Consider the following 25,465-nt stretch of genomic DNA (forward strand, 5'->3'; position numbering starts at 1 on the left):
GAGTGTGAGACTGACCTGTCTGATCTCAGGGCGAGCTTTCTGCAGGTCGAGACTTAAACTCTTACCTGACCTCATCATCAGTCCTGCTGCTCCATTACACCTGTGATCTGTAGGTTACCTTACCTGACCATAGGAGTACTACAGGTACTCACATACCCACACACACAGGCTAACAGTGGCTAGATCTTCAGCTTCAGCGTGGTCATGGTCAGCTTCAGCATCACAACAACCTCTCAGTCTGTTCAAGCTAATGTTACTTACAGCCCCAATGCATTCTGGGTAATGTAATTTACACTGAAGTACTTCAACCAAAAGACTCAGCGTGTCTGCTACTAAGTAAATACTAGTACTGATGCCACCACTACTATCGTTGGTACTACCACTGCTAATACTACTGCTACTGTTTGTACTAGGCCCACTGTAATCATTGCAGTTGGTCAAAGGGTGATAACGTTAGGTAGACTCACCTGGAGGACAAGAACTACTGAAGTAAATTCCTAAACTGAGGGGATATTTGAAAGTTGCAAAATCTTCAAATAGTAATCAAGGCCATTATGATTTAAAGCAACAAGCGAGACACCAAGGTATGTGATGTTGCATTACTGCTGTTTATATGTGCTCCAAAAGGCTCAAATACCACGGCCCAGAGGTTAAGTTCAGGGACTGAATTAGCTGAGGGGACACCTAGCAGACAGCTTGCAGCTCCCCCATGTCAGTCAAAGAGGCCACGCCCTTAGCCATACCTCCCTTTAATCCTCAATCTAATGTAAACAGGTGAGTTGTATATAAATTCAGCCGTACAGTTGTCATGAATAGAGAAATTAGCTATAAAGACCTATGCTGTTTTCGTTCCAGGCTGTAAAGATGTTTATTCTGCTGTAACATTTTAACATGGGGCTCTATGGGGACTGACTCACTGCAGGAGACACACTCTAGTGGACACGAGGAGAACTGCAAGGTTTGGGACTACATGTTCCAGCCTCCGTTTCATCAAAGAGGTTTCTGCTCAGTTTGGATACAGACAAAGTTTTGATAGCAGCTGTATGACTGTATGACTCCATCTAGTGGACAGTGTGTGTGTGTGTGTGTGTGTGTGTGTGTGTGTGTGTGTGTGTGTGTGTGTGTGTGTGTGTGTGTGTGTGTGTGTGTGTGTGTGTGTGTGTGTGTGTGTGTGTGTGTGTTTCATGCATGTTTCAATAACAGAGAGTTCTGTGAAACTAACTGCTGCAGCATTATTACTTGAGACAGACAGACAGACTCACACACAGACAAAGAGAGCAGAAAGCACAGATGGACAGACAGAGGGAGGAGACAGTGAGACAGCGGAGGAGTGTCTGTTAGAGTGTTCAGTCTGCACACAGCAGCTCACGCTCAGTCTGTGTGTGTGTGAGAGAGTGTGTGGAGGTTTCTCTTTCTGTATATCTCAGCCTCTCTGTCTCTCAGCCTCTCTCTCTCCCTCCCTCTCTCTCTCTCTCTCTCTCTCTCTCTCTCTGTCTCTGTCTGTCTGTCTCTGTCTGTCTGTCTGTCTGTCTGTCTGTCTGTCTGTCTGTCTGTCAGGATGGAGATCTGTCGTCCTGGATTATCCATTATTGTGGTTCTGCTGCTGATCAGCTGTTCACACTCAGCGTACATCACTGACAACACAGGTGAGTTACAGTGTTATACTATACTATACTATACTATACTATACTATAACTTCTATAACTTCTGTACAGCTATTACTATCATAACTACCATAGCTACTGATGCTGTCTGTCACCGCTGACACTGCGAGAAGAAGCAAACTGACAGAGACACAGACGAGACACTGTGTTCTAATACATCTGATAATGTAAGCACTTACTGTAGATAATGCTGGAAATGTAAACACTGTTACTGTGGATAGTACTGATAATTGTAACACTGTTACTGTGGTTAGTACTGATAATGTAAACACTGTTACTGTGGTTAGTACTGATAATGTAAACACTGTTACTGTGGTTAGTACATCTGATAATGTAAGCACTGTTACTTTGGTTAGTAATGATAATGTAAACACTGTTACTTTGGTTAGTAATGATAATGTAAACACTGTTACTGTGGTTAGTACTGATAATGTAAACACTGTTACTGTGGTTAGTACTGATAATGTAAACACTGTTACTGTGGTTAGTACTGATAATGTAAACACTGTTACTGTGGTTAGTACTGATAATGTAAACACTGTTACTTTGGTTAGTAATGATAATGTAAACACTGTTACTGTGGTTAGTACTGATAATGTAAACACTGTTACTGTGGTTAGTACTGATAATGTAAACACTGTTACTTTGGTTAGTAATGATAATTTTAACACTATTAATGTGGTGCGAGATCCTTATGTAGACTGTTACTTTTACTGTTGTTTGTGCTGATAATGCAAGTGCTGCTACCTTTACTACTGTCAGCACTGAGTATTACCAAGCTTTATTACTGCTGTTAATACCACTCTGAATACGGTTATCAAAATACTGAGACCCTCAGCACCTCTCAAAGTGCTTCTACTACTATTTCTCATATGTTTACCACATGATTGTGCTGGTGTGATATTAGGTATCAGTCCTGCAGTTACTTAAAGCTGGATCTGAAGATGTGATCACAGGGCTTGAAGTCCTGTGTTTGGTGGTCTGCGTCATTTTCAAGCAGCATGCCCAGAATAGATATCTGAGCCTATATCAGTCTGAGCTCATGGCTGTCTTAGCCTATAGCAGTCTAAGACTATAGCAGTCTAGGCGTATAGCAGTCTTAGACTGTAGCAGTCTAGGCGTATAGCAGTCTTAGACTGTAGCAGTCTAGGCGTATAGCAGTCTTAGACTGTAGCAGTCGAAGCCTATAGCAAATTGACCGTATAGCAGTCTGAGCCTATAAAAGTCTGAGCCTAGAACAGTCTAAGCCTAAAGCAGCCGGAGCCTACAGGGTTCTTAGCCTATAGCAGTCTGAGCTAATAGCAGTCTTAACTTTAGTAGTTTAAGCCTATAGCAAACTGACCTTATGGGAGTCTGGACCTATATCAGTCCAAACTTATAGCAGTCTGGGCCTATATCAGTCCAAACTTATAGCAGTCTAAGCCTATAGCAGTCTGAGCCTATAGCGTGCTGTGCCTATAGCAGCATAACTAAGAGCTGGTCCAAGCCTGAGCAAGCTCTAACTATAAGCTTTATCAAAAAGGACATTTTGTGTCTGCCTTGTGGACTCTGATTTGTAGATCATTCCAAAGAAGAGGTGCCTGATAGCTGAAAGCTCTATGGCCTATACTACTTTTAGAAGCCTTAGGTACGATGAGCAAGCCTGCATGTTGGGAGCGTAATGTTCTAGAGGGGTAATAGGGCACTATGAGCTCTTAAAGATGGGATGGTGCCTGACCATTCAGAGCTTTATAGGTCAGAAGAAGGGTTTTAAATTCTATTCTAGATTTTATGGGGATCCAGTGTAAAGAAGCTAACACAGGAGAGATTCTCTCTCTTTTCCTAGTTCTAGTCAGTACTCGAGTTGCAGTGTTTTTGACCAGCTGAAGAGACATCACAGTGATTCAACCTGGAGGTTACAAATGCATGGATTAGTTTTGCTGCATCACTCTGAGACTGGATGTCTGATCTTTGTGATATTGTGAAGGTGAAACAAGGCTGTCCTGGTGTTTCCTCATGATGCTACTTAAAGGAAGCATATAAGGTGTTTCCTCATTATGCTACTTAGAGGAAGCATACAAAAGGTGAAAAGAATTGGCCTGAGCACTGAACATTGAGGTACTTCAGAGGACTTTTCATTAGCATACAAATTGAGATCAATCTGATAAACCCGATACTCCCAGTGTTCCAAGTGCTCCGTGGTCTTGTCTCCTGGAGGATGAATCTTCTGGAAGAATTCCTTCCTTCTGTCTGAGTCAGAAAACTTTCCTCTCCACGTTTTCCCCATAAATCTTTCTGTTTATGCGTCTGTGGCGTTTGGGAATGTGAAGGATTCAGATCATATTTCATCATATCCACTGTGTGTGTGTGTGTGTGTGTGTGTGTGTGTGTGTGTGTGTGTGTGTGTGTGCGTGTGTGAGACCTGTATAACCTCAGACACAGAGCATTCTCTCCTCCTTAAATCAGCTCTGTTACTTTCCTCTGTTCATCTCTGACCTGAGATCAGCCTGGGCTCACGCTGTGCTCTGATTGGCTGTCCCTCTCTCTCACAGAGGTTTGAAGCCGTTTGTCTGTTTTTCACATTTTGCGTACTCAGCCTCCAACATGTGTTGTGTTTATTAATTTCACAGTCACATTTTCAGTCATTGAAGGTAGCGTGTGTGAGCTGAGTCACAGTCCATTCCAAATCTTGTCTTTAACACTGATAGATCGATCCTTCCAACACAGCTCTCTGAGTACAGTCGTAGCACAGTCTGAGTACAGTCTCTATGATGAGTTCAGTGGAGTTACGTGTGCAGAAAACGTGCTCCTGAGTTTGAAACCTAAGCTGACTAACAGACAGGAAACAGGACGGTGTTACTGTCATCATCAGGACCGTTTTTAAAGGAGCAGTCTGCTGTTTTTCTTTTATGTGTCCTTAATCTGTGCAAGGGTTAACCATTAACTCCCAGGTGAAAATGACATCATCATCATCACAGAAATCATATCAAGCTGTGTACTCTCTCTCTCTCTCTCTCTCTCTCAGATTCCCTCCATCAGCTCCTGTCAGAGTTCAGCATCGTTCGTCCAATCAGGACAAATTCAGGGGGGCGTTTCCTGTCAGCATCAGTCTCGGCCCACCATTTACAACGCAGCAAAAGACACGCCCCCTCTGCAGAGGACACCCTTACAAACCAGGATATACACATGCCCGCTGAAGCATCCCTGTCCAACCAGACAGGGACCAACTGGAGGGGGCATGGCCTTATAACTGAGGAGGCGGAGCTTTTCTACAATGTGACGGTATTTGGTCAGGAGCTCCACCTGCGGCTGTGTCAGAACACTCGTCTTGTTGCCCCCGCCGCCACCATAGAGTGGTGGGAGGAGTCAGGACAGAAACTCTCTCAGCCAATCAGAGACACCGGCTGCTTCTTCACGGGAGAGGTGTCCAACATGGAGGACACGTCGGTTGCCATTAGCAACTGTGACGGGCTGGTACGTGTCACATGGTGGAGGTTTGAGTTTCAGAGAGGGCTGGAGCTTTTATGACTTCCTCCATGTCACTTCCTCTATAGCGACCTTAGCTAGGAATACGTACTCTTTACCCTTCAATCAGATGAATCATTAATCATCAGACAGAGTTTGAAGTCTCTTCCTGTGAGATGATTTCCATCATAAATGTGTCTCTGGTGACCACTCAACAATATCACAGGTCGCATTCATCCGTTCACACACTGATGCAGAGGCTGCTGCGTAAAGCTCCATCAGTGTTAGCTGATCCTATTCACACACGTGATGAAAGCTGTCACCTTCCCTTTAACTGATGAAAATATCTAAAAAAAAGAAAGGCATAAATCAGTTTGTTTAAAGTATCAGATCACAGATTTTAAAGTTAAAAATAGTCCCATGTAGGAGAGGACCTGTGAGCAGAAACAAGTCTGTTCACGAGAGTCAGAGATGATTTCAGGCCTGCACAGACACAAACCAAACACTGTAAAACATGACACATTCAACCCTACGCTGTACAAAAAAAATAACAGACTGTTCTGTCTGTGAGCGAGTGAGCTCTGACTGTCAGTCTCAGCTCACCCTCACTTCGTACAGCAAGGAGCTGATTGAAGCCAGATGTGTGAGAGGCGAGAGGCGTTCAAAGACACACAGAAAAGAGGGACATTTCCCCGCTTAAGACAGTCAGCTGATTTAAAGGAATAGACCACACCCACAGGTAGACAAAATCAACTCCTAACAATCAACCAGTCGGATTGTGACCGATCAATTATCATTTTGAGGTATTGAGTATGCTGACTCATTGAAATAATATTATATATTACAAACTTAATGTTAGATTAAAAAGAGGCAGATTAATGATGATGATAGATTGACAGCCGATGATGTAGATTCAATTTCAGATTACAAACACATTCAATTATACCCCAGTTAACAGCGGCTTTAACATTAGACTACAATCAGACTTAAGCTAGATTAAACAGTAGATAATAGATTTAACAATGGATTACATTATGTTGCGTTCACACCAGACACGAACAATTGCACTATTTGCGCAAATACAGACGCAAGAATGTTTTGATTACTCGCTCTATTTGCGCAAATGCCGCTCAATTTGTGCGTCAAAATCGCGTGTACAGGAATGCCCAAAACGCAAATTTAAGCAAGGGGGGTTTCCGCACCACACCAATCTGTTGTTATCAAACAAGGTTGAGCTCGACTACATTGAATGGTGAAGCCGGTAATGCTAAAGGGGGCAGAGCTAACTTCCTTGTACAACCCATAGATGGATTCAAGTGACAGACAAAGGTTTTAACAATTTACCAGATAATCCGACCTCTTTACTCACTTTCCTCACAGTAAGTTCCTGTTTATTCCTGATCCCATAAAGAGTAGGTACAGTCACAAAGTTTGGGGAAGCCGTACAGATATATAATCAATGTGTCTGATATATTCCAGATGAATGAATCTCCGCTGGTCCACACGTCACACCATACGTCACCGGATGATCTGCATGCTGATTGGCTATCGTGGTGCGGTAGATTTGCTGGAGTTCAGATTTTTCAACTCTCGCAAATTATTATGAATTACTAATTTGCGTCATTCCCAACGCCCAATTTGCGCGATTCATGCTGCCAGACCACTACTCACGTCTATTCGCGCTTTTCATTGACTTTACATGTAATTCATTCACGCTAATTATTTTATTCGCATTTGGTGTGAATGCCCAATTACTTTGAACAGTAGATTGAACATAAGATTACAGTAGATCACACAGTTGATTACAGAGTAGATTACAGTAGATTTAAGAGTGGATTACATTATATTACAGTAGATTGAACATTCTTTCAGAGCAGCCTAACAGTAGATTACACAGAAGATTGAACTGTAGATCACAGTAGATTGAACAGTAAATGAAACAGTAGCTTAAACAGCAGATTATGGTAGATTGAATGTTCTTTTTGAGCAGATTGAACAGCTCTGTGTGTCTGCAGGCTGGGATGATCCTGGTTGGTCGGGAGGAGTTTTTCATCGAGCCGTTGGATGGGAGGCAGACAGGTTGGGGAGGAGAGGAGGAGGAGGAGGAGGAGGGAGGAAGAAAACACATTGTGTATCGCTCCTCAGCCGTCATCAAGAAACAACCAGCTGTCAATCAAACTGCAGCTGTCAATCAAACTGCTGATGACTTCCTTAGAGGTAAGAAAACAATGACATCAATTCGCCGTGCCATCATCACATGTAATCTGCAATCTGACCACAGTCGCATAATCTGACAGATTAACACGCAGTAACACAACTACTGTTTGTTGTATTCTTTTTTCTTCTTCTTCAAGTTAATGAGTTTACTGATGTGAGACAGACTGTGTTAGAAGAAGACATCCTAAACCTGCATTCTCTCTCATGTCCAGCAGGGGACGACTCCTATGGTTGTATATCAGTCTGTGAGAAAATGGTCCTCCTCAGCTCATTTTTTCCCTCAGTAAACACTAATGAGTTTAGGGTCTCAATCTCTAGTTTCAAGTCTTCCTCAACACAGCATGATGTTCATTTAGTAAATGATGTTCACATTTAGAGTCACAGAGAGCAGGACAAGTGGAAGGTGTCAGGCAGGAGGTACCTGGGACTGACAGGTGGTTACCATGGTGACCTTGTTCAGAATTGGTGTCGCATATTTGGTGTCCTCATCCCGGTGATCATTCCCCTTGGTGGAACATAGCTGAACTGTTGGAGGTGTTGGTTGGACGACTGAACAGGTGTGATGTTAGTTTACCCAGCATGCCTTGGTACAAATGAAGCTATTCTGATAAGCAGCCTGAAAATGAATAAAGCTAGCCCTGATGATTACAGGCGTCAAAGTTAAATCAATCAAAGAGCACGGTGGTTCAGAGAGTCTTTAAAGGTCAGGTGTACAAGCAGCAGCACGCAGGTAGAGGAGATGGTTTTTCCTAACATGTTAAAACTAGATGTTACTCATTATTCTGTCAGTTTGTACTTTTGAAGAAAGCTTTTAATCCAACCAAATCCCCAAATACCTGAATGATGATGCTCTTTAAACAGGTGTGCAGGAGTGTGTGTCGCGTGGAGACAATAAAGGAGTGTAAGAAAAGTTCATTAAGGAGTCTTCTGAGCATGTAGAGTTCACATGAGGTGTTGGGTTAACACTGTTGTAAACAGAGACAGTTGTGTATTATAGGACTGTATCGTCTGCTTAAAGGCGTACTTTGACAGTTTGGTGCCCTACATAGGAAAATCTCATAGACCATGATGCATTGCTGCAGATTAAACTAGTCAACACTGTAAATGTTGTCCAAAAGTGAGCTACACCTTGGATATCAACAGATTAAAGCAGCAGAGAGAAGAAGAAGAAGAAGAAGAAGAAGAAGAAGAAGAAGAAGAAGAAGAAGAAGAAGAAGAAGAGAGGAATAAACTAAAGAGAGAGGAAGATAAACACAAGAGGAGCTGAGAGAGAGAGACGTCTAACAAAGTCATGAAAACAGACACAAACACAACACGTGTGAGACAGTGTTCAAGACTGAGAGAAGAAACAACAGAAGAGTTAGAGGAGGAGGAGCTAATACAGGAGCAGCTGGGATTCTCTGAATCTGAGGATGACTGATGTTTAGACTTCACTGTGTCTTCAGTTTAGTAGCTGGTTGCTGCAGTGCTCATCAGTAAAACTGGACACATTGCTTCCACAGTGTGGTGTTGGAACGTTTCCAGCAGTAAAGGTCAGAGTCCTTCATCCATCAGCTCAGTGTACCTCAGAGAGAGAGCTCACAAACACTCAACACCAGAGTTTTTACAGTGTAACTCCTCCACATATCTGCTGTGTGTTTCTGCAGAGGGAAAGAATCAAAGTGAAAGGAAAATTGGCACACACACACACACACACACACACACACACACACACACACACACACACACACACACACACACACACACACAGTCAGCCAGCTGCAACGTGGCAGTCAGGGGTTCACAGATCTGAAGATTTTAAGTTTTGGAGGTTTTTGGAGGTTTGGAGGTTTGGGGGTCTGGGCCCAGGGTTGATGGCCTTTCTGCTCCTGATTGGTCGGCCCTCTGTGTTTTTCTTCACAGCAGCGTTGGCCAATCAGGACCTGGTGTTGTTTTACCTCAGTTAAACTTGTGCAGAGGCTGCGGCAGGACACCCTGATCTCATAGCGTCTGTGTTGGATGATGTAATTTCCTGTTGAGGAGATTGAACAGATGTGTTTGATCAGATTCATTCAGGACTCATGTTTGAAATCAAAGCAGAGCAGAGACACGAACACGTGTTTGTTAGAGTTTAATGTTCAGTGAGTCTGAAGATTAAGTGTGAAGCTGCTGACGGACCTCTGCATGTTTAGTGTTTAGAGGAAAGAGACATGTCAGTGACCTCAAACACGTGACATGATCTTCTGTTAGATAAATCAAATCTCTCCCACTCACTCTCCTCTGGGTCGGAACCTTCATTCAAACCTTCATATTCATCCTGTTTTTTTCTCATTAAAGATTGTGTTGAGCTTTGAGTCTTTATCTTGATAGGACAGCTTGAGAGAGACAGCAAATGTGGGGAGAGAGAGTGGGACGACTTACTTAAAATCCTTTCAGGGTATTGTACCTACTATCAGTGGGACAAGGACTGTGGCCTCTGTGCACAATGTTCAGGCGAAGGAGACGGAGGAACCAAACCACTATGAAATGATTTATTTAAAGCCAAAGAGAGTTTAAATCTATCTCCTGCCGAACACATGAGCTGAAGAGAAGCTAACTTATCAACAAGCTTCAACAACTACGGTTAAACTCAGAGACCTGGGAGACTCTCTGTCTGCCTCCTCCACCCTGCCCCTGTACTCTGGCCTGATTGGCTGCCCCTCGAGTTCTGATATCAGCTGTTAGAGCGAGTGGACGCTTTGACTGAACATAAACAGACCTTTATCTTAGGAGGGTTCAGTGACGTCAGGAAGTTGTCCCGTCACACACACGTTTACCTGGGATGGACTGACGTTCACACACTCCAGCTGTCTCAATGTTGACCTGCTGTGAACCTCAGATCACATAGAGAGTTTAGGGTCACTGTGAGACAGAGAGACCACCATGTTTACTCTCTGTGTGTTTGTAAATCTGAGTCACAGAGACACTCAGAGTCACGGGACGTCCAGGCATCAGCTCCTCTATCAGCTCAGAGTGCAACACTTCACAAAATCAAGTCGAGAGAATTGATCCAGAGAGTATGATACTGAATCTGAGACACACACCACTTCTTGTTCTTGTTCTTGTTCTTGTTCTTCTTGTTGTTGTTGTTGTTGTTGTTCTTCTTCTTCTTCTTTTTCTTCTTCTTCTTCTTCCTGTAAATGTGATCAGACTCTGTTGCTTCAGTGACTTCAGTATCAAATATCACAGAATGTGTTGATGTGTGTATCGTGCTGTTTCAGCTCAGATGTTTCCGCTGAATGAAATCTTTGAGCCACAGGCTTGTGGTTTTAATGGCTGTATCTCATGGAAATATTCTGCGTTTCCGCTCTCTATAATGCTCTAACGGTTTGAACCAAGTCTTCCAGCACACAGCAGCAACTTGTACAGACTACAGACCTCTTGGTCTGAAGGATCACAAATACAGAAATGATCTGTGTTTACAGACGAGGATTTTAGTGTGATTTTGAGCCCATGCAGTGATTTCCACTACAGTCATGTCTGTTTCTAATGCAAGGTTTTCCATGACAAAGTCTTGCCGGTTTTTAATGCAGTGATCTTCACTACAGTCATGTGTGTTGTTAATGTAGTGGTCTCAACTACAAAGTAATATCTGAATTTAATGCAGTGATTTCCACTACAGATTCATGTCTGTTTTAATGCAGTGATTTCCACTGCAGAGTTGTGACTGTTTTTAATGCAGTGCTGCCTGAAGATCAGGTCAATTCAGTCTTGGTTTTGGTCCTTGTCCCTTTTGTACAGAGACGTCTCCAGATTCTCTGAATCTTCTAATGATGTTATGTACTGTAGATGATTAAATCCACTTATTCTTTGCCATTTTACTTTGAGGAACATTATTCTGAAACTGTTGAACTATTTGCTCACGCAGTCTCTCACAGAGTGGTGAACCTCTTCCCATCTTTCCTTCTGAGAGACTCAGCCTCTCTGGAGTGTCCTGTTTGTACCCTTTCATGTGACCTGTTGACCTTTAACTCCATTAGTTTGGGATGTTCCTCAGATCAGTCCTGACCTGACTCAGTCTTTTGTTCAGGTTAAACAGAGGTTTCTTTGGTTGTTATCATAGTGGAGTCAACACTGACTCTCTTTGATTTGGACTTAGCTTGTCCTCTGTTGGTTTCCAGGTCCTCTGTTAGGCTCTCTAAACTTCACCCAGAATGTATTGAGGTCCAGACCGGACCCAGCTCGACGCAGGCGCTACATTGAGGAGGCTGAGCTGTTTAACATCGAGGTCAGTGACCTGTGTTTGACTGAAGGACGGGGATCTGTTGAGTTTGGACTCTAATGAACTCTCTAACCTCCCTCCTGTCTTCCTCTCTTCATCCAGGTCCTGTTAGCAGTGGATTACTCTGTTCTTCTGTTCCATGGACGAGACCACATCCAGAAGTATCTCCTCACGCTCATGAACATTGTGAGTGAACTCATCTGTAATTCAGTGTGAGACATAGAGGCTGCTGGTTGGAGGTTAAACTTAAAGAAAAGTCCTGTAGAAGTTCACGGATCAGAGGTTCAGACTATCAGAGACAGAGTCGGATTCAGTCTCAGCTGATTGGAGCTACTCTTTGGACGGCGCCAAGCCTCCATGAGATGGCTCAAACAAGACAGTCCTTTAGTGTCAGCATCTCAGGGGAATGTTAGCCCACAGCTAGCACCTTCCCATGACCACCTGAGGGACCAGAGACAGGGAGGTGTTCACAGGTGTGGTCAGACCATAAACAGAGCCAATGCTTCATGAACTGCCTCTGCACATGACATGAACAGGAAATGATGTAAGGAATGAAGCAAAGACTTGATGACAGGCTGTTATCCAATCAGCCAGCAGACCTCTCCTGCAGAAAGCAGTCTGCATTAAATGTCCTTGAAGCTCCAGCAGGTTAAGATTATCTCACAGTCTCACCTCTGTGTCTCTCTGTCTGCTCCAGGTGAATGAGATCTATCAGGATCACTCTCTGGGTGCAAACATCAACGTCGTCCTGGTCAGGATCATCATGCTGTCTCCCACAAAGGTACTGAGCTGACTCTGTTTTAAAGCTACTGAAGATCTCTGCTCTGTAATGTCAGGAAGGACAGTGAAGTAAACGTGAATGGCTCAGCTGTTTGTCTCCTCTGAGACAGACAGTCACAGAGGAGGTGTTTGACAGATTAAACACAGACAACATTTAGATCCTGTTTTCAAACTCTTGGTTCTCCACCTCTTTGGTCTTTGCTGTATCCAACCCCTCCACTCTTACTTTTCTGTCTGTTATTCAGACTCTGAGGAGGTTAACGTTGTTACTCTGTCAAAGTGCTTGTAAACACGAGGCTCAACATCCTCCAAGAGAGGTGTACTCTCCTGTCTCCCTCTGTGATAACTGACACTCTGTCCATCAGTCTCAGGAGCTGATCTCTGTGGGCAACCCTCAGAAGAGTCTGGAGCACGTCTGTGGGTGGTCCTACCTCCAGCAGAGGGAGCAGAGCCACGCCGAGCAGCACGACCACACCATCTACCTGACCAGGCAGGAGTTCGGCCCCTCCGGCATGCAGGGTACTACTGCTAATACTATTGCTAATGTAACTGCTACAACTACTAAGAATGCTACTGTTAATACTACTAAGAATGCTAATGCTGCATATACTACTGACACCTCCTATCCCGCCTGGCATGACTGCTCCTCCTCCGCCATGCAGGGTACCCTTGCTAACACTACCTCTTTATATTCAGGTGCTATGTGCTAAGTGCTAGCAGTGTACAGTCGACCAGGAAGGATTGGGTTGCTTCTGTCTGCTCCCAATAATACAGCTGGAAATATGAGTACTAAATTTATCTCACTGACCACAGGTCATTGAGCCCTGCAGGGTGCAGCCAAACACAAGCTGTGGCAACATCATTTCTGAGCAGGAAGTTATGTTGGTTGGTTCTGTTAGTTTGATATTACTCCTAATAGAACCATCAGTCATAACCAAGCTTCTGTGTTGAACTCTGTTGATTCAAGGCAGAAGTTAAAACCAGGCTTTAGAAGGAGGTCAGACCTCCCAGCATGCAGTGTACTATTTTCAATCGTAGTTACAAATACAACTTCTAATAGTGTGTGCCTGATTCAGACCCTGACCTCTGACCCCTGACCTTTGACCCTTGGATCTCTCTGCAGGTTATGCTCCGGTCACAGGGATGTGTCACTTACATCGCAGTTGCGTCCTGGTCATTGAAGACGGGTTTTCCTCGGCCTTCGTAGCTGCTCATGAAACAGGACACGTGTAAGACACACAACCACACAGCCACATGACCTTGATGGATGTTTTTTGGCTGAACAAGAGGGCCACAAGTCAGACACACTTTATTAAATGTACCCTTTCAAATATGACATTCAACACCTCGAGGTGAACCTGTGGTAACTGAGTCAAAGGTTTAGAAACTATAACAGACCTTTAGATGTCCTCAATAAATGAAGCCCCCTGGTGCCCATGAAAAGATGTACAGGTATTCATATTGTCTGTCTGTCTGTCTGTCTGTCTGTCTGTCTGTCTGTCTGTCTGTCTGTCTGTCTGTCTGTCTGTCTGTCTGTCTGTCTGTCTGCCTGTCTGTCTGTCTGTCTCAGGTTGGGGATGGAGCATGACGGGGAGGCTAATGACTGTGAGGATGACGTGGAGTTGGGCAGCATCATGTCTCCTCGGGTTCAGGCCACCTTCCATCGGTACCACTGGTCGCGCTGCAGCTGGAGGGAACTGCACCAGTACCTGCAGTGAGTACTACACACAGTGCTCCAGGTATACTTATACTTCACCTGAACAAACACTGTCACCATACTCACTCTGCTCTGCAGCAAATACGACTGTCTGCGTGACGACCCCTTCAACCACGAGTGGCCGGCTCTGCCTCTGCTGCCGGGTTTCCAGTACTCCATGGACCAACAGTGCCGCTTCGACTTTGGACCGGGATACAGTCTGTGTACAGTCGTGAGTCTGTCTGTCTGCTCACCTGTCTGTCTGCTCACCTGTCTGTTTGTTCACCTAGCAGTGTGCTCACCTGTCTGCTAACCTGTGTTTCTGCTGAAAGACTGCTCCTCTAGCTGCCGGTCCTGTCCTGGTTTGTTGTGTTAGGGAGGGAAACATGTAGCTCAGATTAATCATGTAACATTCTACAAGCTCAGCAGAGGAACAAGGAGTTTCAGAAAACCGATAATGGAGAAGACTCAGAGTTTGAGTTTGGGAATGAGACAGTGAGACTCTTTAGAGTCAGACCGCAGTGACTCGCTGGGATAGATGTGACCCTCAGAGTGTGTTGTGGTTGGACGGCGGCAGCAGCACATCTGGTCAGGATGTTGCTGAGGAACGTTTGATGACATCACACAGAAACCGTCCTCAGGAGGAGGATTAACTCTTCAGATCTTTAATCTGATGACGTCTTTGTTCTAGAAGTTTCCTACATTTCATCCTGCTGATGTAATGATGGTGTTGGGATTAGGTTACTGTTCAGCTCGTGTTGTTACTTTGTTTCACTCTGATGTTTATACTGAATTTTTACAATTTGACATGCCCTAAGCTTCTTTGTTTTCACCTCTGTGTCCCTGCAGTACACAAACCTTGACCCCTGTAAGCAGCTGTGGTGCAGCGAGTACAGTAACCCGTTTTACTGTAAGACCAAGAAAGGCCCCCCTCTCGATGGGACCAAGTGTGGACCAGGAAGGGTGAGGACTCATGGAAGACAACAGAGTTAATGCCCTAATGTCAGAACCCATTACTCAGCATTTTGGCTTCACTTCTCACAGGGGGAGGGGAGAAGCTGTCCATATTAATGTACAGTTTAAACCTGCTAAAAATGATCATCAACACTGTCCATGTTAGCATGGAACAAGCTAAACTTCCTTTGTGTTTCAATGGTAACCATTTCTGGTTGCAGCACTGCTTTAAGGGTTACTGCATGAGGCTGACCCCCGACATGCTCAGACAAGATGGCGGCTGGGGAACATGGAGTCCATACGGGAGCTGCTCCAGGACCTGCGGGTGCGGGGTCAGGTTTCGGATCCGCCGCTGCGACAACCCAGCGTGAGTAAGCCGTCAATCATAATAATAATAATACTATTAAAGCACTATTAAATACTTTCAAAGCACTCAAGGTCACTTTACAGACAGATTAAAACACAATAAATAAAAACAACGTGATGAAATAAATAAAAACAAGCAAAGTTACATCAAGTTAAAATGAGGCAGTGCAATCAGACAAGGAATGCAATTTGAAACAGGTGAGTTTTAAGTTTGGATTTGAACAGGGGTAGTGAGTCGGAGTTACGGATGTCAGGTGGGAGTGAGTTCCAGAGTTGGGGAGCAGAGCGACTGAAAGCTCTGCTCCCCATGGTGCTGAGACGGGCAGAGGGCACAGAGAGGTGGAGGGAGGAGGAAGACCTGAGGGAGGGAGAGGGGGTGACAATGTGGAGGAGATCAGACAGATACGGAGGGGAGAGGTTGTGAATGGCCTTGAATGTGTACAGGAGGATTTTGAAATTAATTCTGAGTTTGACCGGGAGCCAGTGGAGCTGCTGGAGGACGGGGGTGATGTGGTGAAAGGAGGGGGTTCTGGTAATGATGCGGGCTGCAGAGTTTTGGACCAGTTGAAGTTTATGGAGGGATTTGTGAGGGACACCGAAGAGGAGTGAATTACAATAATCGATACGGGAGGTGACGAGACTGTGGACCAGGATAGCAGTGGTGTGAGGGGTGAGAGAGGGGCGGAGACGGTTGATGTTGCGGAGATGGAAGTATGCAGACCGAGTTATGTTATTGATGTGAGAGTTGAAAGAAAATGAGCTGTCGAGGATGACACCCAGACTCTTTACCTGAGGGGAGGGGGACACTGTTGAACTGTCTATGGTGAGGGAGAAACTGTCGGCTTTGGATAGGGTGGATTTAGTGCCTATGAGGAGGAGTTCCGTTTTATTGCTGTTGAGTTGAAGGAAGTTGGAGGTGAACCAGGATTTGATCTCATGAGTGATGTCACATATTCAACGCACATATTCTTTAATAAGAGAGTCTAACCAGTTGTTATTCTCAGTCCAGCTAACGGTGGGCGCACCTGCTTCGGAAACAGCTACGAGTTCCAGCTGTGCAACCAAGAAGAGTGTCCCCCCCTCACTGACTTCAGGTCAGTTCCACTGTTCACTCTGTTATCTGTTAGTGATGTCTGGCACCAGGTGAGCAGATCTAGAGTTGATGCTGTTATCTGTTAGTAATGTCTGACACCAGGTGAGCAGATGTATAGTTCACTGTTATCTGTTAGTGATGTCTGACACCAGGAGAGTGTATTGACTGTGTTGTTTGTCTCAGAGAGGATCAGTGTAAAGTCTGGAACCCATTTTATGAACATGAAGGAATTAAACATCACTGGCTGCCTTACCAACACCCGGACCGTGAGTACACACACATAATACACACACAAAAAGAACACTTAATACTACACGCGCACAACACACACACACACACACACACACACACACACACACACACACACACACACACACCAAACTGAAAGATTTCATGAAAGTTTCCCCACTTAATGCTTCATCTGAGTGTGTGTCTGTGTATGTGCCTGTGTGTGTGTCTGTGTGTGTGCCTGTGTGTTTGTTCAGATGTTAATGTCATCAGTCAGGAATCTGTTATTGACTCTTGCAGCCTCTCCTCTTTAACTCTTTACCGTCTGAAGTGTGTCCTTGTGGTCCACCTTAATAATTCCTCTTTAAGTATCTTTGACTGAACGATGTTTAACACTCATGGATATAATGATTGTATCATGTGTGTGCAGCTGATGAGCGCTGTCGTCTGTACTGCCAGTCGAAGGAGACGGCGGCCGTGGTTTCCATGAACAGAATGATGCATGATGGGACGGCGTGTTCCTACAGCGATGGCCACAGCGTGTGCGTGCGAGGAGAGTGTGAGGTCTTTATTTTGTTTCTCTTCACTCTGAGTTTTATTCCCTTTAATCAATGCTTCTATATGGAGAGTCAAACTGTGTCTGAGAGCTCAAACAGGACCATGTTGTGTGTGTGTGTGTGTGTGTGTGTGTGTGTGTGTGTGTGTGTGTGTGTGTGTGTGTGTGTGTGTGTGTGTGTGTGTGTGTGTGTGTGTGTGTGTGTGTGCACTACACACTGTAACATGACACAGCATGGCACACGTCTCAGGGGTAGGTGTCGCAGTAGCAGGGCTTCAATGTTATGATGTCACCATCAGCTGACAGCAGTGTGAAGGAGGTCACTGAGCAGGCCGAGCTGAGTGGCGCCCCCTGTGGTAAATACACTTACTGTAGAGTCTGCAGTAAGTGTATTACACACCACTATCCCTGACAGTTTAGAAACAGAACTGAATATTTGAATGAGTTGACTTGTTTCTTTCGTTTAGGAAGGTTTTTGTTTTTCTTATTTAAAGGGGAAGAGCCATAAAAAGTTTATTGCTTCCTGCTTTTAACACGAGTGAAATTCAAGACTTCTGCTGGCCGTCGGCAAAATAAAACTTAGTGTGAGTTATCAGGGACCATCACACCTGTCAGCCTCAGACCCTGATGTTACAGGTGTGTTGTGGTTGATTCTTACATCATTGGTATCTGCTGAGCAGGTGATTGGTCCATCCACCTTTTTTTAACACCATCATCTGCACACCAGAGCGTCAGGGTTAGTGTTTAAGTAATAAATCCTTCCTGTCCTCATTCGTCCTGATAACACCTGGTTTACTCTGCAAGGGGATCTGCTCTCTTCAATGGACATTCAGCTTTAATTGGACTTTCACTAGGTCCATCCAATAAGATCTCCTCTCCTTTGTCCTCTTCTCCTCTGTCCTCTTCTCCTCTGCCCTCCTCTCCTCTGTCCTCGTGCAGCACGTGGGCTGTGATGGACAGATTGCTTCAGACCAGCAGGAGGACCGGTGTGGAGTCTGTGGAGGAGATAACTCCAGCTGTAAGATCATCAAAGGAAACTTCACTCGCAGCACCAAGAAACCAGGTCTCTGACACACCTCAGATCAGAGGACAATTCATGGTTTCTGTCCTTGTGGAGCAGGTGCAGTTCCTCGAGTGCGACTAACATTTAAATCTTTATGGTTCCCATGACCCAGGCTTCCTGAAGATCCTGGAGATCCCCAAAGGAGCCCGACACCTGCTGATCCAAGAGTTCAAAGGGAGCCCTCACATCCTGGGTAAGAAGGGAGAGGAGGTTTTGTTGTTCAGTGTTTTGTGGAATGCCTTTTTATACAAAGGTCTTTGTGCAGCTATGAAGAACACGGAGATGGGTAACACCTTCCTGAACCATGAAGACGAGCTCCCAGAGTCCCGGGTGCTGATTGAGAAAGGGGTGTTGTGGGAGTACAGCAACACGGAGGAGCTGGAGTACATCCAGACATCAGGACCCCTGAGATACGGAGTCCTGCTGATGGTAAGTCTGTGGACATTAGTGTGCTCATGATGTGTCTGAGTACGGTCTGATCCATGGTCCACCTGTGTATCTGTCCCTCAGGTTCGCTCCCATGTGGACTCAAAGGTGACGGTGTCCTACAAGTATGTGATCCAGGACCGTCTGCGGTCCTCGCTGGAGTCCAACCTGCTGCAGGAGGACGCCATCTTCTATGAGTGGGCCCTGAAAAAGTGGTCTCACTGCTCTAAACCCTGCGGAGGAGGTATGTTGCTCTGTTCGCAGTCAACACCGTCATAATTAGTTGTGTAAAGGGATTACCGGGTCAACAGCTGCATGAGACTCACAGTGCTGTCTGGTTGTCAGGGAAACAGTATACAAGGTTTGGCTGCAGGAGGAAGGCAGATGGGAAGATGGTCCACAGGATGTTCTGCTCCAACATCAACAAACCCAGAGCCATCAGCCGCAACTGCAACAGCAATGCCTGCAGTTCGCCAAGGTAACGCACCACAGATCGTCATGGTAACACACTGCTGCATAGGTGGATAGGTGGGTGCTTCATGTACAGGAAGACATCCTGTACCTGAGACACGGAATCAAACCCGGACTCAAACACAGCCTGAGACTGCTCCTCACGGTCTGAGCTCTGACCACAGAGGCTGCTGAGGGACGTGTTGCAAGATCATTAACTCTGTGGTCGTAGTGTACGACTCAACACCTCGTGGTTAACAGGATGCCATGACCCCATGCAAAGATCGATATCATGATCAACCTAACTAAAGGGGAATCATAAAAATCCTTCTGTTTCTGACCTTTCAGCTGGGTGACCGGAGAATGGGAGGACTGCAGCGCCTCCTGTGGTCAGACAGGGTGGCAGCGTCGCTGGGTGAGCTGCCAGCAGGTGTCCGGCTCAGAGGCAGGGCAGCAGAGGCAGCAGCGGTCGGTGAACAGCAAACTCTGTACCGAGGACCGACCAGAGGGCAAACAGACCTGCAACCGTGTCCCCTGCCCCGCCGCCTGGAGAGCTGGGCCCTGGACCCCGGTACAAAGACCTTTAGCTGAAGTCAAAGCTAAATATCTTACCTTCAGGAGTCCTTCAGGATGAATGTTTGACCTCTGACCCTCTTTCTTTCGACCACAAGGGACTGACTCCCTTTTTGACTATCTCTAATTTTCCTGCTTCCTGCTCCTTGTGCTCCTTGTGCTGCTGCTCCTTCTGCTCCTCCACCTGCTCCTCCTGCTCCACCTCTCCTCTTTCTGAAACACATGTACCTTCCTCTTTAAACCTGCATCTTCTTGTCTCCTACTGGAGTACCTTTCACCCTGTCCTTCTGGACTCACTCTATCTTTCTCCTGCAGGACTTCCTCTATCAAGACTCTACCTACACCTGTTTCCTCTTGCGAGACAACCTCTGCCCTGTCTTTTGGTTTCTAGACTAGTTCTTCCTCTATCTCTCTGGACTGACCCTCTTCTTGTCGTCTCTGTTCTACCTCGACCTGCCTGTCTCGAAGGAATGTTGACAGACCATCTTTTTTCTTTCTGGACTGCCTCCACCTGTTCTCTTCAAGAGTACCTCTACCTCTGTCTTATTTCTCGTTTCCATCCTTCTCTCTTGACTGCTTCTTTCTCCTTTCTTCCTGGACAATCTCCACTGACCCTTTTTCTTGACCCCTGTTTTTGGATCCTATCCCTGAACTTTCCAGACTCATTCAAGGACTGCCTCAATTTGATTTTCTAACATCGACTCTATACCTTCTTTCGGGACCACCTTACCCTTCTCTCTGTCTGGACTGCTTCTTTTTCTAGTTTTTGGTCTACTACAAGGTTCTTTCTTTGGCAGACTTCTTCCCTCTTCTCTCTCTCTAGTTGTTTTCGAAGATAAATCACAATTCCTCTTTGTTGACAATCTCTTCTTTGGACAACCTCATCGTCACTGAAGTATTACCTTTAATTTCTGGAGTATCTCCATTTTCACCACCTGTAGCTGTCTTTTCAGCCTGATTTATTATTCTGCATCAAAGCTACCCGGTAGTTTACACCATAGGTTTGCATAGCCCTTTAACCGTTACCAAAGAAGCCTGACGTATACCTCGTAAAAAAAACAACACAGACAGGAAGCCCTGTGATTGGCTGCTACACAACATTTATCAGGTCCAACGTAACACGCTGGCTAACAAGCAGAGAACGTATCCATACTGGAAACTGGCAATGTGACGAGCATAGATCTGACAATTCCATCTAGTGTTCAGGTGGGGTACTGCAGAGCAACGAGGACACTCCAACACATAAGCATGAAGTGCCCACGATGGTGTAGTTACGGTGCAGAATCATGGCAGAAGTATAAACCAGGCTTTTTATGACAACCTCTCTCTACATCCTACTACATCCTGCCCTGTCCTTGTCCAGCCATGATCTACCTCTGGAGCACCGTTAACCACACATGATTCCGGGATAGCTGAGCCGTTTGGTGTGCGTCTGATTGATGTGTGTTTGTTCACAGTGTTCTGTATCTTGTGGAAACGGGACTCAGGAGCGTCAGGCCGCCTGTTCTAGTCCTGAGGGTTTGGCCAAGAACTGCAGTGACCGTCCACCAATCACAACCCGCACCTGCCAGGCCCCACCCTGTAGCGGTACGCATACCCCGATCACACACTGATCAAATCCTGTAACGTAAGGAGAGCTACAGTCTGTAACCAGCCATGTTTGTCTCCCCCTGCAGGTGACCAAAAGATCTCCATCGTTCAGTGGCTGTCCAGGAGCAACACAAACTTTACAGCTCCAAGAACCTCCAGTAATCACACACCACCTCCTGTCTTTAAAACAAGCTTCACCGTTTCCCTTTTCACTCTGCTCGGTTCCTTCTCTACATTCTGTAATAGCTGAACGACAGACGGACAGACGGACAGACGGACAGACGGACAGACGGACAGACGGACAGACAGACCATTATAGATGTGGTTAGATTAAATCTGTCACTGGACCAACAGACTTTCCACGTTTTATCGTTGACTTCCGTTAATTTAGAACAGAATTACCAGATTACCTTTAATCAGAGTTAATGTCTTTAACAGATTAAAGTGATTGATTAGCTATGCACAGATTACAGGGTACAACATTCTCTCTTTAGAGTGCAGAGTTCTTGACTGTAAATAGCCCTGAGACTAGTTGGACCACAGACTGTAAATAAAAATGGACAGCGTTGCTCCGCCTCTTCCCGTTGTACGGTTCTGAAGCCAAAAAATCCCTCTCCTGTGCGCCGCCATTGTGCAGCCAGAGCCTGTGAAGCCACTGTAATAAGCTCCGCCCTACAGCGTGACGTCAAAAGACGAAGTTTCACTCCACGGCGGCTGTGAATCAAAGGAAACCCGGAAGTAAAACCCCGTTTTTCAACCTGTAATAACTAACGAAAAAGAAACTTTTCAGGAAAAAGAGGCCTTGAACACAAAACAGTCAAATACTAACTACATATCACCACAGCATACGGATGTGAGAAACATTCGTACAACGTGTATTTATTTTTTAAAGTTTGACTGCCCAACGGATTTTTTTACCTTTACTGCAGCCTGCCACCAGGGGGCAGTCACACTGCTGAAAGCCTCACCACCAGCCACCTGAACCTCTCCCTTGAGTTGGACTGACTGCCCAGGTAATCTGAACTGAACGGTTTCTCCTGCTCTTTCACCAGGGCAACGTTGCCGTGGTGACCGCTCAGTGTTTTGTCGGATGGAGGTGTTGAGTCGGTATTGCTCCATCGCTGGGTACCAGCAGATGTGTTGCAAGTCCTGCAGCGAGATCAACTCCACCAACTCCACCAACCCAAAAAACCAAACCAACTCTACCAACCCCAGCAACTCCACTAACTCCTCCAACTCTACCAACCCCAGCAACTCCACTAACTCCTCCAACTCCACCAACCTCAGCAACTCCACTAACTTCTCCAACTCCAACTTCAGCCCAACAAAGCCCCCGGCTGCCAGGTGAGAACATGAGTTGATCGAAGCTGAAACAGTTTTTATCATCCTTAATGTCTCTGACAGGGCTCTGGGAAGTTGAGGTTTGTTACCCAGTTGAAACGTTTATTACAGATGACGTTACAGATGTTTATGATCATTCAAGGCAGCAATATCTATTGTTTAAGAGGACTCTGTGTAAATGTTGATAAATTAAGATGGTTTAGATCATTTAAAGTTTATATTTAACTGAAAACAGTGTAAAGTCTATGATTTCGAAAAGAATGTCAGATTGACATATTATGTACTGTAGATTATCAAATCTACTAATTCTTCGTCATTTTACTCTGAGAACATTATTCTCAAACTGTTGAACTATTTGCTTACACAGTCTCTCAAAAAGTGGTAAACCTCTTCCTATCTTTTCTCCTGAGAGACTCAGCCTCATTGGAGTGTCCTTTTTATACCCAGTCATGTAACTAACCTGTTCATCATTAACCTCATTAGTTGTGAGATGTTCCTCCAGGTGTTTATTAGCATTAAACCAATGTTTACCTGTTTTGTTGTCCCTGTTCCAACTGTGTGAAACATGCTGCTGCATCACATTCAAAATGAGCAGATATTTTAATAAACAATAACAGGTTTCGGTTGCAACATCTGATATGTTGTCTTTGTGCTACTTTCAGTTAGTATAAACTTTACATGATCCATAATCCATCAGCATCTGTTCTTGTAAATTATGTTCTGGTCTTATGTCACTGATATTCTTTGTTTTTGTCTCGTAGTTCGCGGAGTTTAGCAACAGAGATGACAACCTCTGCGGCTTCGTCCTCATGGATCTATAACAGCCCCATTGTCAGTAACATCATCAGCACTCCACCCCCAGATGTCAAAGTAACTCCGCCCCCAACCATCAGGAGCAGCACTGACTTCATCTATGTGGACTACGATGATTATGATGATTATTCTACATATGAGGATCCTTACATCACCTCCAACTCTGACCAGATCCTTCCAACTACTACTTCTACTATCTTTACTACCACTCCTACTACCACTACTACCACTACAAGACCCCCAAGAAGAACAGCCCCCCCACATTTATTCAGGAGGAAAATGACCGCTGTCACAACTAGGCGCCCACGGAGAACTGCTCCACCACATTTATTCACGCAGTACTTCAGGAGGAAAACTACCACTCCCACAATGCCTTACTCTACAGCTCTTACTGAGGGTCACAGTCCATCATTAGCACCAATCAGGACATCCACTGTCCCAGAATTCCCCACCACAATTGATGACTCTCTGATCACTACGACATCATCACCAAATACAACATCAGGGGGGCGGAGCCTTCAGACTGAAGGTTATCTTATAGAGACTGAACCAACGCCAACATCCTCGCCCTCCTTCATCCCGCTCGCCAAGAAGGACAACAACTCGGTGGACGAGGTCCCGTACCGGATCGTGGGATTGGAAGCTGACTCCAGCAGGGGGCAGCAGAACTACTTTGTGCCACGGATGCCGCCGTTCCGCGAGCGAACACAGAACAAGCGCATCCAGCAGCTCCTGAACGAGAAACGACGACAGGACCTTCTGAGGAGGTCGAACAGGAGCAGGGAGGGCAGGACTGACAGGAAACGGGGTCGACTGTAAAATAAACTTCATTGTTCACTCCTCACGCAGCATGTTCAGCTCACTTCCTGCTAACGCTAACAAACTCTCTACGAGAGACAGAAACAAACTGCGCGATGATGGATCTCCAGGCTAACAGCCATGTTTGTCTCAAAACATCCAGCTGTCCTTACATTCAGATTGAATCTTCCTGAGGTCTGGACCTGATCCAGGAGGTTTACAGTGAGATCAGAATGTAGAAATGTTTGCTTCATTCTTCTTTACTAAAGCTGTGTTCAGTCCAAAAGAGGAGCTTGTCTTGGTCTCAGGGTTCTTCAGGTGGAGGATCTGTTTGTGTGAATTACCTGGGTTAACATCACTCTTTTATTTTCATCCTTCACTCTGACCAGTTGATGATCGGTTAGCTAGGACCAGGACTACCAGAGTTCTGTTTCAGCTCTGGAGCTCCTGTCCACTGAGTCTCAGTTTCACTGTATCTAACAGGTAACACTTAAGTCAGCTGAAATCTGTCTGACTACAACGCTATGAAGCCAAAGGAACAGATGTTAGTCTGGATTTAGGATTTGTCAGGTCTTTCAGCTAAACAAGAAGCATTAACTGAACAGTAATAAAAACAGGGTTTGATCTGACCTGAAACAGAGTCAGGATGTCAGGGAACTCTCAGCTCTGGTGGGCGTTAATACGTTTGAAAAAAGTCACCTTGATTCTTGTTCTAGCTTCAAACACTTGTCCACAAAAGTCTCTCACTTTTTCATGACTCTGAAGACGAGCTTTGCTTTCGGTCTGAACACGGCGTTAGACTTCAGACTCGTTCTTGTTCATGCTGTTTGTACATCATTATTCACTTTATAAATAAAGCAAGGGCTCATGCAGCAGCTGATGTCATCACGACTCATGAAAACCCATTCAACTCTCAGGTAAAGCTCCCTCTTCTCCTCTTTTCACATATCTGTACGCTAGGTATGGAGCCAAAGCCTGCTGGTTAGCATAGCTAAGCACAAAGGCTAAAAACAGGGGAAACAGCTGACCTGCATCCGTCTGAAGGTATTGAAAAACAGCTGCCATCAGCTTCCAAAATCACAGATTAACACCTTAAACCAGGTGTGTTCCAGCCAAGGAAACATGGGGAGGAAAACTGAGGAGCCACAACCAACCTTTATATAGAGGGACTAT

At 45.2% G+C, this 25,465-nt stretch overlaps 1 protein-coding gene across 1 annotated transcript; it reads left to right on the plus strand.

The window, feature by feature from the left end:
* Positions 1 to 495: 495 nt before the first annotated feature.
* LOC117813420 (A disintegrin and metalloproteinase with thrombospondin motifs 2-like) lies at positions 496 to 25,208 on the plus strand. The gene is made up of 26 exons (XM_034684618.1): positions 496 to 584; positions 1,558 to 1,646; positions 4,669 to 5,117; positions 7,124 to 7,325; positions 11,465 to 11,571; positions 11,668 to 11,751; positions 12,263 to 12,346; positions 12,711 to 12,864; positions 13,469 to 13,574; positions 13,916 to 14,059; positions 14,141 to 14,273; positions 14,891 to 15,004; positions 15,217 to 15,362; positions 16,366 to 16,455; positions 16,638 to 16,720; positions 17,113 to 17,246; positions 18,178 to 18,301; positions 18,414 to 18,494; positions 18,567 to 18,730; positions 18,812 to 18,971; positions 19,073 to 19,205; positions 19,526 to 19,748; positions 21,208 to 21,337; positions 21,427 to 21,498; positions 22,393 to 22,684; positions 23,443 to 25,208. Exons 2-26 carry the CDS (start codon positions 1,559 to 1,561, stop codon positions 24,311 to 24,313), a joined length of 4,368 nt encoding a protein of 1,455 aa, XP_034540509.1. The 5' UTR covers positions 496 to 584; position 1,558; the 3' UTR covers positions 24,314 to 25,208.
* The last annotated feature ends 257 nt before the right edge of the window (positions 25,209 to 25,465 follow it).

The sequence above is a fragment of the Notolabrus celidotus genome, chromosome 5, assembly GCF_009762535.1.
Source record: "Notolabrus celidotus isolate fNotCel1 chromosome 5, fNotCel1.pri, whole genome shotgun sequence".
Classification (NCBI taxonomy): domain Eukaryota; kingdom Metazoa; phylum Chordata; class Actinopteri; order Labriformes; family Labridae; genus Notolabrus; species Notolabrus celidotus.

What these genes read in the sequence shown, in the direction of transcription:
- LOC117813420 (XM_034684618.1), top strand. Translation starts at nt 1,559, where the DNA reads ATGGAGATCTGTCGTCCTGGATTATCCATTATTGTGGTTCTGCTGCTG. An exon ending in GAACTGCACCAGTACCTGCA is followed by an intron (nt 14,060 to 14,140) that starts GTGAGTACTACA and finishes TCTGCTCTGCAG; the next exon opens with CAAATACGACTGTCTGCGTG. An exon ending in CGCCGCTGCGACAACCCAGC is followed by an intron (nt 15,363 to 16,365) that starts GTGAGTAAGCCG and finishes TGTTATTCTCAG; the next exon opens with TCCAGCTAACGGTGGGCGCA.